The sequence below is a fragment of the Ovis canadensis genome, chromosome 2, assembly GCF_042477335.2.
Source record: "Ovis canadensis isolate MfBH-ARS-UI-01 breed Bighorn chromosome 2, ARS-UI_OviCan_v2, whole genome shotgun sequence".
Classification (NCBI taxonomy): domain Eukaryota; kingdom Metazoa; phylum Chordata; class Mammalia; order Artiodactyla; family Bovidae; genus Ovis; species Ovis canadensis.
This window is the reverse complement of record NC_091246.1, coordinates 155,946,881-155,961,096: the sequence shown is the minus strand read 5'-3', so window position 1 is coordinate 155,961,096 and position 14,216 is coordinate 155,946,881. Positions and strand designations below refer to the sequence as shown.

Below are 14,216 nucleotides of genomic sequence, written 5' to 3'. Positions count from 1 at the left end.
CACTTGAATCGTCCCCAGACCATCTTTCCCAACCCCACCCACCCCACCCCCAACCTTGGTCCATGGAAAATTTTTTGTCTTCCACGAAACCTGTCCCTGGTACCAAAAAAGGGTCCTCCTTGGTGTGCAAGCTTGCTGTCAGCATTTTCATAGCAGACAGCTGGGGTAGAGGGTGTGGAAAGGTGCGTCTGGGTGGGGCCCACCAATCCACATGGAGAATTTTTCTCTATCCCTGATTTAGTGTAGCACTGAAGAATTGAGCTCTTGAATCTCCATGGTCTTGGAATTCAGCCTATCCAGGGAAGACTTCTGCATCCAGGATGAAGGAGGGAATGCTTCCTGGTTTGGGAAGGGGTTCTGGAGGGGTCTTACTTTCCTTTCAGTAGATTTCCAACCCATACTTCTGCATTCAACCCTGCCATGCCCCTGCCTTCAGAGGGGTCTGCTGTCTGCTGAGCACTCCCTCCCCTGCACGCTCTCTCCCCTCCCCAGTCCTAACCTTTCCGGCTCTGCTGCGTCCATGCTCCTTGGCAGCCTGTTTCCACTTTCAGAAGTTTGGTTTCTTGCCTGTGGTTGTCTTCCTTCCCCACTGGTCTCTCTTAAATCCCTTTACTGCAGCTTTAATGGTGTTTTGAAAGGGAGTGAGGGCAAACGAGCGTTCATCTGCTGTGTTTAATGGAAAGTGCCCAAAGAGTCTCTAACGAGCGATTGAGGGGGATAGAAGAAAACCTCTGAGTTATAAATTTATCTGGTTTTATAGCATTTGAGGTTCAGCTGTTTGTGAAAAGCAATTTAAATAAAAGGATTGTGTTGGAGAGCCATGGTTTATATTCACTTCATAATATTTCAACTCCTAGTAAAAGAGGAGATCAGAAACAAGGGAGTATGAATAAAAATTGGCTGAATGTATAACCAAGACCTAGGGTTGGGTGGTGGAAGGCCCTACTGCCCTGGCCTTTTCTAGGACTGCCTATTTAATCTAGATTTCCTAGTTTTTATAAGGGCTGAATGGTGATTTAGTATGTGGGCTTCAAACCTGCATGCACCTCAAAACCGTTTGAGTTCCTTCTTTACTGTGTGTTGGCCTTGAGCAAATTGTTTCACTGATTTGAGCCTCAGCTTCCTGACCTAAAAATGGGGAAAATAGTGTTTTTCCTCCAAAGTTATTAGGACTGGATGAATTAATGTATGTAAGTCCTTACGCTTGTGTGGCTACTGACTGCAGTTTTATTGACTTTGTTACGTTTTAGGTCTTGTCCCTTTCCAGCCTCACTGTTCACTGTGGCAGGCACTGTGCCACGCCTGGAAGCCAGAGACACTTGACCTCTACTCTCAGGATATTCCCCTAAGAGCTGAAGCCTCCCTCATTCTTCTTTTAGCTCTGGGATGTACTGAAGTTTGAGTTGGAGAGGGACGGAGACCATATTTAAACCTAGGTCTGCCCAGCTCTAAAGGATCTGCTCTTTTTAAAAAGATAAAAACTAATTGATTTACAATGTTATGTTAGTTTCTTCTGGACAGCACAGTGAATCAATTCAGAGGCTTTGCACCATTCAGAGGCTCTGCTCTTAACACCATCTCCTTACTGTTGAATATCTCATACGGTGAGGGATCGACCTTGGAATAGAACACAGTTACAGGCAAACGGATGGGCACAGATGCTTTCCAAAGGCTCTGGCTGATGTTGAGGTTCATATTCCAACCATTCCTAACAGTCGTTGTTCATCCACCTGCAGGAGAACATTTTGGAAGGATGTGTGGGATAGGTGGATTGCTGGGAAGTAGGTCTCTATAAGTTATTACCATTCCCTGAGGAGTTAAGGTGAACAGAAACTCACAGGTACTCCTTGAGTAGAGCCTGGTTGCTGTTTTGGGTAACTTGGATCACTGGACAATAATAATAAAAGGCTTTAGCTCCCTTGAGTTCTGTAAATGGAGAAGAGTGGATGAAGAGAGGAAGGTGCTCTTGACCTCTTTCACTATGAGGAGTGGTTTGGGAACCCAGAGTGTAGAAGATCTCTTGCATTTGCCCTGGGTCTGCTTCTGCCTGCCCCGTTCAGGTTCTTCCTAGTTGCTGTCTCCTTCGCTGCAATATCTTTGTTTCCCCTCTGCTCTACAGTCTTTCCCTTCATGCATATTTATATATGGATAGATGTGTATTCTTAATAAAATCTGAATTGTATTTTGTATACTGTTGTATAGCTGACATTTTCCACTTACTTCCCTTCTGCCCATCCCCAGTAACCATGCCATTTCAACCCTTAAAAACAGTCCTTTTCTGGGACTTCCCTGCCGGTCTAGTGGTTAAGAATCTGCCTTCCAATGCAGGGGAATGCAGGTTCCATCCCTGGTCAGGGAACTAAGATCCCGCATGCCCCAGGGCAGCTAAGCCGGCATGCCACAAGAAAAGGTCCCGCAGGCCTCCACTGAGACTCACTGCAGCCAAATAAAGTAGTTAATTAAAAAAACTCCCTTTCTAACAGGGTTAAATCAATTAAGACAACCATATAGTTAACTCAGAGAAGGCAATGGTACCCCACTCCAGTACTCTCGCCTGGAAAATCCCATGGACAGAGGAGCCTGGAAGGCTGCAGTCCATAGTGTCGCTGAGTGAGACACGACTGAGCGACTTCACTTTCACTTTTCACTTTCATGCATTGGAGAAGGCAATGGCAACCCACTCCAGTGTTCTTGCCTGGAGAATCCCAGGGACGGGAGAGCCTGGAGGTCTGCTGTCTATGGGCTCGCACAGAGTCGGACACGACTGAAGCTACTTAGCAGCAGCAGCATGGTTAACTACTACATTAGTCATTTTAGAATCATGATTTCTAAAGTCTGAAATAATATCCTATTTGTCAAGTCTATAAGCTTCTTTGATCTTGTAGCCTATTTTCGGTTCTGGTACATTATAACTGGCTGGGAAAAAGATTATTTTTATAGTAGTGTAGACACTTTTGCAGTAAACCTTTAGGTGGCAGCATGTCTCACCATAAACCGCATCCTGAATAGAATTTCTCAGATGCATGAGATGTTTGACACAGGAGGATTTCAGAATCTGCCTGACTCCCCCTAACAGTGTGCAGTGCCGAGGCTGAGGTCCTGGGAGGGGCCGGGCTGTGTCTGAGGGCTGAACAGGAGAGAGAACTGTAGACCCCTGGCTGTAACTCATCCTCCACCTTCTCTTAGTGATGTGAAATGTTTCCTATCTCTGCACCCTTATTAAAAGCACACTTTAAGTATAAGGCAACCAAGGAAAACGAGAGTCAAGTGGATGATTCTGGACCAAAGTGTAATGGGATGTTTGAAAGGACTGGACAGAGTAGGCAGTGTGTTCTATTTTTTTAAAGCAGCTTCGTTTAGATATAATTCACATACCATAGAATCCACTCATTTGAAGTGTACGCTGCAGCAGTTTTTAGTATATTCACAAGGTTTTGTACCATCACCACAACCTAATTTTAGATTATTTTTATCACCCCGGACTCCCTAGCCATCACCCCTCAAGCCTGCACATCCCCCAGGCCCTGGTAACCATTCATACTCTGTTTCTGTAAATGTGCCTGTCCTGGACATTCCATTTGAATGGAATCATATATTATGTGGTCTTTGGGGACTGGCTTCTTTTACTGAGTAAAATATTTTCAGGCTTCGCCCATGTTTAACATGAATCAGTACTTCCTTTTTATTGCCCAGTGATAAGTATATCACATTTTGTTGTCATCAGTTGATGGACATTTGGCTGTTAAAGAGTAATGTTACTAAGAGCATCCATGTACAGATTTTTGTCTGAATGTATATTTACACAGAAGTGGATTTATTGGACCATATGTGTAACCTTCTTGGGAACTGCCAAGCTGTTTTGCAAAGTGACCGTGCGTGTACATTACCACCAGCAATGTGTGATGGTTTCATGTAGCCTAATTCAGAATTTTAGATTATCTGATGATAAGTTGGGGTTGAAGAGGTGGTGAGAGAGATGATTAACAGGCTCTCTGTGTCCCCAAACTGCATGCTGGGCTGACTGCTCTGCCTTCCCTCTTCTATGTCAGCTGCCAAGAAAGCAGCCGTCTTTTCTGCCCGGCACAATTGCCATGTGTCACCAGGCTGATCAAACGCCTGCGTTCCATGGTTGCGCAGAGCATGTTAGTTACAGCCTGGCAGTTTGTGATCCTTGCCTCCTGACTTTGGGGAGATACCAGGCAACCTGATCGTCTTAGTCCCAGTTAGAGACAAATTCCAAGTTAAAAAATTCCTTCACCATGAGCCGCCCAGGTCCGAACATGTCAAAATCACTTCCGTGACATGTACCAAAGACAGCTGTAGAGGCTGCATAGCAGAAGAGCTGCTTTTGTTTTTGCCAGAGTTTACATTCTGCGAGCTGAGCTTCCACCCATCTCTTTGGCAGCCCGGTCTGGACGTTGCCGCGTCTGTACTGAAATGACCGTGTGTGTGTTCACGGGAGGGGAAGGGGCTGGCTCTTTAGGCATCTCTGGGTTCTGGTAAGGACACACACTGTACATTCTGAAGCTTTGTTTGCAGCTGGAAAAAATTAGACACACTCAGATCTTTCCCTGCTACAGGTCCTGTCAGGAAGCCCAAGTATGTGGAAAGCCCCAGAGTGCCTGGAGATGCAGTCATAATCCCGTTCCGAGACGTGCCCAAGCCAGCAGAGCCCAGTGAGAATGGTAAGGATATGTTTGCAATGATTTCCACCCTAAAGATTTCACACTGTGACACTCCACTTTTGAGGGAAACTTGAGTGCTTCTTGTAGAAATCCTTCGCTAAACTGAATATATCTGGGAAGTGGTTTTCCTTGGGCAGTTAGAAAGATCTGTTAAGCTAATGTGAATTCTTTAGATTGTATACAGTGTAGGAATAGTGGTGCATAGGCATTGTTTAAGGATTGAGACTTATTTCCTGTCAATTTTAACCTCCCCAGTATGGGGGGATATAAAAAGCCAGCCAGAAGAATGCTTCCAAGATTTTTTTTTTTTTTAAGTTCTCCATCGTTTTAGAATATTTTAACAACAGGCTTTGGCTGAAAAGCTGAAACTGTAGCTGGACAAAGCTTATAATACCTAGCTTTCGTAAAAGCGCTTGGTAGCTTTTGAAAGCTGCTTATTTTTTTTAACATCAAAAGTTTTTCTTTAGAGAATGTTGAAGTAGAGACCAAAAAACCTTCCAAATTGATTGATACCTTTTCATGAAGGCACTTTATATTTTGCTTTTTTCCTTCTATCTGAAAATGCATGTAACAGACAAAAGCTCTAGCATTTCATAGATATATTAATAGCACTTTATTTTTTTCATTGATTCGAGAATGGACCTGTTCGTTCCTGTCAGTGGGGGTGTTTCTCCAACTCACAACTCTAAAGCCTTTGTGTGTTTTGAATTTATATCCTATTTTGCTGCAGAAACACATGGTTAAGAATTCTGAGGAAAATGTGGAGAAGCCTATTGTACCTCCAATATGGACACAAGTTTATGTAGTAATGATGAAAGAGAAAAGTCCCCCGTATTTCCACCTTAGGAGAAATGGCATCCTTGTCTCTCTAATTGTGGGTGGGGAAGAGTACGGCTGTCCTTTGATTTTCTGCCGCTGTGTGTGCATATCATGTGCTGGCCAAGGCGTAGTGAGGAGTGGGTGGGAAGTGTAAACTGTGATAGGAATGTGGAGTGGGGTGGTGGTGGTGACAGTAAGGTTAAAAAGCAGCTGAGTGAGGGGTTGGCAGAAAGTGAAAACCAGAAAGAGGTGTTCGGGGCGGGTGGGGGCCGAGGTGGGACCAGCAGCCCCGCCGTTCTGCCTTCTGTCCAGGCCCGCAGTCATTTGGCATCTGTGAGAGATTCACACTAGGATCTGTGCTGGGGAGGGGCAGGGCGCCAGGTGTGTGTTCTTGCAGAGGGGAGGATCCGCGGTGCTGTCTGGTTAGAACAGCCAGAGAACCTGCAAACACGAGGACCCTCCTGGTTGTGAGTTCCCGTGCGCCGGGTGTCTGTGGGCTCATCTGTTCTCTCGTTTCTATTCTGGGTATCAAAAAGAAAATGGAAACCTGTTCCTCTGAAGTGAATATCAATCATCTGAGTTTACTGAGCTGTCTGCCCATTTCAGACTAAGCCTGCCAACCCTTGCCCCTGTCCCCATTTGCCTGTGGAGTCCTGGTTGGTTACGCCCCTGGCATTTGACTGGTGTAGACTCCATGATATGACCCCTTGTTCCATGGGCGGGAGTCCTGCTGAGGTCCTGTGTAGTGTTTAGGACTCCCTCTGGGGTAAGAATGAGGACAAATTTAGGATTTTTGTTGGGCAAAGAAATGAGGTTATAAATAGTTCCCACCGTCAACTCTTCTCCCCTTGTTCAAGGCAGAATTGACTTTCTTAGGGGAGAAGGTGTTCTTGTGCTTGGCTGCCAGCTGAGCTAAATTCAAGCACAGTGATTGATGTTGCCGGTGTAGCCAGCAGTCTTCAGACACGCTTACTCCTGAGACCCTTGCTCTTGGATTTAGGTTTATCCTTCTCAGTGGGGACTGACATTGTGGCATACCTGGGCTGCGAATACATATCAGGGATTTCCAGAAGTTTGCCTAGAATTAAGAGGCAGGGTACATTTCCTCTTTTTTAGGTGTCTGGGAAAGGTTTGCCATGATGCTGGTGGGATCCCCATCAGACTTATCTGCTGGTTGATGAAGAGGTGGTTGCCTAACAAAATTTAGCTTGATAATTGCTAAAGGTTGGCATGTTTTGTAATTCCCTGTAGAATCCTTTACATTTCTGTGGGGTTAATGAAGTTTGCCATATTAAAGTATAAATTTTATGTCCAGGTCATTGAATCTAAAGGCAAAGCTGGAGCAAACGGAAACTAATTGAGTCTGAGTATTCATCCAAACATGTACAGATGCATGATGAGCTAAATTCTAATTTCTAGGCTTTCATAGCAGTAGTATCACTTAAGTTTTAATTTAAACCTTGGGCTTATACTTTACATACTTCCTTTGGGCATTTTTTAAAAAAAGTCTCCAAGACACTCTTCTGGATACTGTCAATAATAGCATTTTGGTATTCACCAGACGCACGAACTATTGAAAACAGCCCCTTGTGAAATGCTTTTGAAATTTTTCATGGATTTGTGAAATATCAGGTTATTCCTAGATGTTTGAAATTCCCTTCCCAGACTAAACTGCCTTGCTTTATGGTTGTGTGGCTCCATAAATCCTTGACTCTTAGCTTTCTGAAATTTAAAGTAAAACAAAACGAGTGAGCACTTGGAATTTATGCATTAATTTATAAACAGTTGTATTTGTAATCTGCATATTTAGCCATCTGGGAAGTGGGATATATGATATGGCAGGTGAACATTTTTGTTACAAGCAAAGAACCTGTTTATTAAAGTTTACACTAACCTGCAAACCTTTTCATGGAAAGATTCTACTTTATTCAGTATTTTTAAATGTGTTGGAAAAACAGCATTTTTTTCTTAGTCCTCAAACAAAATATAGTCCCCCTTTTCCTGTCAAATGATCCTAAGAAGCTTATATGTAGAGTAAGTTCTTCACAAATAAGCTTCCTGTTATTAGGCCAACGTATTGTTAATGGGGAAAATGCTACCCACAGAACAATACCTCTGCCTTAAGGGAAAATTAAAAAAAAAACAAACAGATAAATTAGGGAGGATTATTTAACTGTAATAGTATTCACAGCTATGCTTTTCTTGAATTCGGGGCAGCCATAATCTGTTTAGGTTTGCTTCGATCTATCCTTGCTACTTGAGCAAGCTTTGATGGGAAAGGGTGAGAAAGTTTTAGTCTTATGAGTCATTGTTTGATGAAGCTCAATCCAAAATATGATGAAACTTTTTTTCTAGCCATCTGGTTAACAAGTAGAGCTAACATATGAAACAGAAGAATAATTAAATGCAGAACTATCTTACTGGGAGGAGTGAATCCTTTTTTAGATATGTTTCAGTAAATATTGGTACCTTATGTTTTTGATGACTATATTAGACATTCAGAAAGATGTAAAGAATGAAAAAGGTATAAAGAATATGATACCTGTCTACCCACTACACAGTTTAAGAAGGAAAACATGACCTTTTTTCCTCCTGATCACATTCCTCTTGCTTTCCCAAGAGGTAACTTGGCTCCTGCTAATTTAAATTCCAGCTTCTTAGAATGGTGTTGCACCACTTGACCAATGGTTGAATAAGGTTTTAGCTCGATAGAAGTATAGAAAGGGAAACATCCCTGGTATGTGTGCGGTGGAACAGAGACTGGAGTAGAATAGCCATTCGTTCTGCATTTCCTTGAATAAAAAATTCTTGTGCTGTGAAAAGAACTGTGTTGGATGCTATTTGAGATAGCCTTTCAAGCATAGATCCTTTTCTCTTGGAGCCTTAGAGTCTGGGCAGGGATTAAAGACTTATATATACAGAGTAACTATAGTGTGGGGGCGGGGGAGTAGTGTTGACTAATCTAAGCTGTGTGACAAATCCTGTGCAGATGGAGGTGCTGTGCCAGGAAAGACTTGCTTGGAGTCCTGTGCATTAAGATTCACCTGTCAGCAGAGTTTAGGATGGAGTGGGGGGCAGGAAGGGGACTGCGGTCATGGAGAATGGTTAGAAAATGATTTCAGTAGTTACGTGAGAGACTAAGATCTCAAGTTATCCATAGAACACGATCAGGAAAGAAATGAGGGGTGGGAAGATTCCCAAGAGATCACAAGGATGTGGAAGCTGTGAGAGACGAAGATGATGACTTCAGAGTTTTGGGACTGCATTAAATGGACACTCAGTTTCAGGTGTGTTGAGTTTGAGGTTTGGAAACATCCAGGCAAAGATGTCCTCTGAATAGCTGGAAAAATCAAACTGGGGCTTAAGAGTTCAGGAGGAAACCTGGGTAGCCTTTTGCCTAGAGTGGATGGGATGAGACAGGGTGTATTACACTAGGGAAATCAGTCCTGAATATTCATTGGAAGGACTGAAGCTGAAGCTGAAACTCCAATCCTTTGGCCACCTGATGCGAAGAATTGACTCATTAGAAAAGACCCTGATGCTGGGAAAGATTGAAGGTGGGAGGAGACAGGGATGATGACAGAGGATGAGATGGTTGGATGGCATCACTGACTCGATGGATATGAGTTTTGAGTAAGCTCTGGGAGTTAGTGATGGACAGGGAAACCTGGAATGCTACAATCCATGGAGTCGCAAAGAGTCGGACACACAGCTGAGCGACTGAACTGAACGCTAGGAAAAAGGTCATTGAAAGAAGAGACCTAAAAACCTTTGATATTTTATTCTTGAGCTGTGACTAACATGAAAGAAGCACAGGTAAAGGGTAGGAAAACCAACAAGACCACACAGTATCCATGAGTTTCCCTTCTATCTGATGTGAAAGTTGTTACTTCCTTCCTTGGAGGTCAGAATATGTGCCAAGGTCAAACATATACAAGAGGCTTCTGGTTCAAGATGGTGGAGTAGAAGGACAGGCATTTATATCCTCCTGCGAGAGCACCAAAGTCGCAACTAGTTGTTGAACAGCCATTGACGGGAGGACACTGGAACCCACCAAAAAAAGATACCCTACATCCAAAGACAAAGAAGAAGCTACAGCAAGATGGTAGGATGGGTGTGATCATGATAAAATCAAATCCTATATCCTCCGGGTAGGTGGCACACAGACTGGAGAACAATAATACCAAAGAAGTTCTCACACTATTATGAAGGTTCTGAACCCAACATCAGGCTTCCCAGCCTGGGAATCCTAAAAAAGGACTGGCAATCCCCACGAAATATGACCTTAAGGACCAGTAGTATCTGGTAATAAGCCTTCCAGAGGGCTGATGGAAACAGAGATGCCAGTCTTGGAGAGCACAAACAAAATTTTCCATGCACTAAGACCCAGCGGAGGGAAGCAGTGACCCCGCCAGGAGACTGAACCAACCCTGCTCATGTTGGAGGGCCTCCTGTGGAGGTGTGGGTCGGCAGGGGCACTGGAAGGTCCCCCTTGGTGTATACCCAGCTGGAGTTAGCCATTAACCCTACCATAAAGCCTGTAGACCCCAGGGCTGGGGTCAAACTCAGTCCAAACAACTACCAGGGAGGGAGCCCAACCCCACCCATTAGCAGATAATTGGATTAAAGCTTTACTGAGCAAGGCCCTGCCCACCAGAGTAAGACCATCTCCAGTGCCTCCCATCTCCAGTGCCTCCCATCAAGAAGCTTACACAAGCCTCTTAGTCTCCTTCATCAGAGGGCAGACAGAAGCAGCAAGAAGCACAATGTCACAGCAGCTAAAACAAAAACCATATTACAGAAAGTTAGTCATGATGAAAAAGAAGAAAGTTATGTCCCAGATGGAGAGACAAGATAAAATCCCAGAGAAACAACTAAATGAAGTAAAGATAGGCAACTCTCTAGAAAAAGAATTCAGAATAATGATAGTGAAGATGATCCAGGATCTTGGGAAAAGAATGGAGGCAAAGATTGAGAAGAGGCAAGAAATGTTTACCAAAGGAACTAAGGAACAAACAAGCAGAGATGGGTAATAAACTAGAAGGCATCAGCAGAAGAATAACTGAGGCAGAAGAACAGATAAATGACCTGGAGAATAGAATGGTGGAAATCACTGCGAAAGAGCAGAATATAGAAAAAAGAATGAGAAGAAATGAAGACAGCTTATGAGACCTCTGGGACAGCATTAAATGCACCAACATTCACATTATAGGAGTCCTAGAAGGAGAATAGAGAGAGAAAGGACCTGAGGAATATTTGAAAATAGCTGAAAAAATTTTGAACATGGGAAAGGAAATATTCAACCAAGTTCAGGAAGCACAGAGGAAGGATAAACCCAAGGGGGAACACACAGAGACACATAGTATTCAAACTGACAAAAATTAAAGACAGATAGAAACTTAAAACAATAAGGGAAAACGACAACATACAAGAGAACTCCCTTAAGGCTATCAGCTGACTTCTCAACAGAAACTCTGTGAGCCAGAGGAAGTGGCATGATATATGTAAAGTAATGAAAGGAAAGAACCTACAACCAAGAATACTCTACCCAGCAAAACTCTCCTTCAGATTTGATGGAGAAATCAAAAGCTTTCCAGACAAGCATAAGTTAAGAGAATTCAGCACCACCAAATCAGCTTTAGAACAAATGCTAAAGGACCTTCTCTAGGCAGAAAGCACAAGGAAAAGACCTACAAAAAGTAAGCCCAAAATAATTAAGAAAACGGTAATAGGATCATACATATTGATAATTACCTTAAATGTAAATGGATTAAATGCACCAACCAAAAGACATAGACTGAGTGGGTGGATAAAAACTTGTGCATATATGCACTTCCATTTATATCACTTTGCTCGACACCCCCCAAATTGTATGTAATTATTTTATATTGTTAAGTTAGTCATTTTCCCATTATGGCTTGCAATTGTAATTATCTTTTTTTTTTTGTCTGGCTATTGATTGTGAAAGCTGATAAACATTTTTTACTTTTGTGATGATGTAACTATTACTCACTTAATACCATTGTATCATGATTGGTCAACAGGAAAATAATAGACCTCTATCTCACCAAAGCTAGGATCTAATAGAAAAACCCATAATCACTTTAAAAAAATCCAGATGTATATCACAATTATCTTTAAACTTTTTGAAAAATACAAATGCTCAGGTATTGCTTTTTTCTCCAGAGCTCCAGATATGTTTCTAGTGAGCAGTCATGTTTAAAAACATCTGGACTATATGATATACTTTTATCTAGTTTGTTTCACTTTTCTATTTCATATTCAGTGCTACCATTTCATTAGTTTATGTTCTCAATTTCTCCATCTCTTTGTTTTAATGTTCTTTCTCAAGCCTTTATCAAGTGTAGTAGAAAAACTTTTGTATATGTATATTTATAAATATGTACAATATATATATCTCTTAGAAAACTTATGAATTTTTGCCTAAACTAAAAAATTATAACATTTTGATTCTACTTGTTTGACTTAGTATGAGTAGAATGCTAGATTTCTAATTAAAAAATAGATATGCAACAAAGGTTTACTGTATAGCATAGGGAACTATAGTCAATATCTGTAATAAGCTATAATGGGAAATAATTTCAAAAATAATATATGTATATATGTATAACTGAATCACCTTGTTGCACACCTGAAACTTTGTAAATCACCTATACTTCAATTAAAAATACATATATACACACACACATACACACACAGGGAAGTCAAAAACGGAGACGGACCAGTAAAAAAAGTTACTGTACCTAATATGGCCGTCTCAGGAGCCTTGGGCAACTGAATGAGTTTAAGTTGTGGGTATGTGATAAATAAATAGAATTGATGAGGGTAAACTACATCTCTTTTACCCCCAAAGAGTTGAGAAAGTAATGGAAAATGAGAGATCAGTTAGTAGGATGAAAGTGAAAGTGAAGTCGCTCAGTCGTGTCTGACTCTTTGCTACCCCATGGACGGTAGCCTAGCAGGCTCCGCCATCCATGGGATTTTCCAGGCAAGAATACTGGAGTGGCTGCCATTTCTTTCTCCAGGGATCCTACCCTCTAGTAGGATGAGGGTATGTGCAATTATGATTTTATTTGTTATTTTAAAGAAAGAGAATTTAGTACAGTTCAACATTTAAAGATTCTGCAAGTGTGGTACATGGACTTCTAGGCATCCCTAAGACCCTTGCAGGGGTCTGTGAAGTCATCACTTTTTTCATAATAACACTTGATATTTCCGTTTCTTTTACATTGACATTTGTGATGGTGCAAGAGCAATTGTTGGTAAACCTTCCAATGCCTTAGCACATGTCAGGGTAGGGGCACCTGTTATTATTCTAGGGCTGCATGTGGGTTTTTTTTTTTTAACCACCATCCACTTGCATCAGAAATAATAGTTCACTGAAAAATGTCCTTGATGAAGCCCCCAAAACAGTGAATTTTAAGCCCTGACCCTTGAATACCCACCTTTTAAATATCTGGTGAGATGAAATTGGAAGTCTGCAGAAAGTGTGTCTACTGTGTGCTGAAGTATGATGGCTGTCTGAAGGGAAAGCACATGTGTGACTGAATTGCAAGCTGAACTAGCCATTCAAAAAAAAAAGGAGGGGAACATCATTTTTACTTGAAAGTACTCCTGACAAATCTTAGTTATTCCAAATTGGGTAGTTTGTATATATTTTCTCAAAAAGGAACAAAATGAGCATGTTGCTTCTATGAAAAAACAAAAACAAAAACACACCTGGCAGGGTTTAGTTGCCAGTGATAAAAATTGACCTTTTGAGTGAAAATTAGGTTTGGGGGAATTTGCACCTGTCACAGTGAGTGTGATGGTTTCTCAGGATTTTTCTATTGAGATCTGTGGTGATGTTAATGAATGTGATATTTTGGTGTTGTATAATAAAATGTGTCAACACTTGCAAGAGCTGCAAAACCAGTATTTTCCAAATGACCCAATACATGGTGTTACAAAATCTTGCATGGGTAAAATCCATCTGAAGCATAAAACACACCATTGGATTTTCTTTTAACAGAGTACAGAAAGTTCATTGATTCAGATTCAGAGTCAACACTGGAACTGACCTTTAAGAAATTGCTACTTGTCAAGTTTTGGGGTGGTATCAAAGAGGAATATATGTAATTAACTGGAGAGGTTCCTCCCTTTCCCAAAGACAAAGCCCTCTGAAGCCACAGTTCTTCACATGCTTCAACCCAAAGAACCTATCGCAACAGAGTGAATGCAGAAGTAGACATTAGAATCCAACTGTCTTCTGCTAAATCAGATGTTAAAAAGAATTTGCAAAAATTTAAACTATGCCATTCTCGAGTAACTTTTTAAATTGAAAATATGGTTGTTATTCTAAAAGTGTTATTTGTTAAAATGTAATTTTTAACTTAAAATGGATTAACATAGATTTTTAAATTCCTAATTTTAATTTCTAACATGATGAATATCATGGACATAATCCACATAAGCCTAAACTCTTTGGAGTCCTTAATTTTTAAAGGTGAGCTCTGACACCAGAAATTTGAGAACCACCAGCTTGGAGAAGGAGAAAATAAAAATAGATGAGAAAATTGATTCAGAGTCTAATTGTTATCTAGACTGAAGAGGATGAGGACCAGAGAGAAAAAGGCTAATTCAGGAAACATTTTGAAAGAGGAAATGGTAAGATTTGGTGACAGTTTCAGTGTGGGATGCATGAGATGAAAA

General features: G+C 41.4%; 1 protein-coding gene across 7 annotated transcripts in view; it reads left to right on the top strand.

The window, feature by feature from the left end:
• Nucleotides 1–14,216, top strand: part of TANC1 (tetratricopeptide repeat, ankyrin repeat and coiled-coil containing 1) — a 244,374-nt gene that overhangs the window by 147,741 nt on the left and 82,417 nt on the right. For all 7 annotated transcript variants that reach the window (XM_069577403.1, XM_069577399.1, XM_069577397.1 and 4 more), the window contains exon 5: nt 4,581–4,685. In XM_069577403.1, coding sequence (XP_069433504.1) covers nt 4,581–4,685 — 105 coding nt within the window. The remainder of the gene's footprint in view (nt 1–4,580; nt 4,686–14,216) is intronic.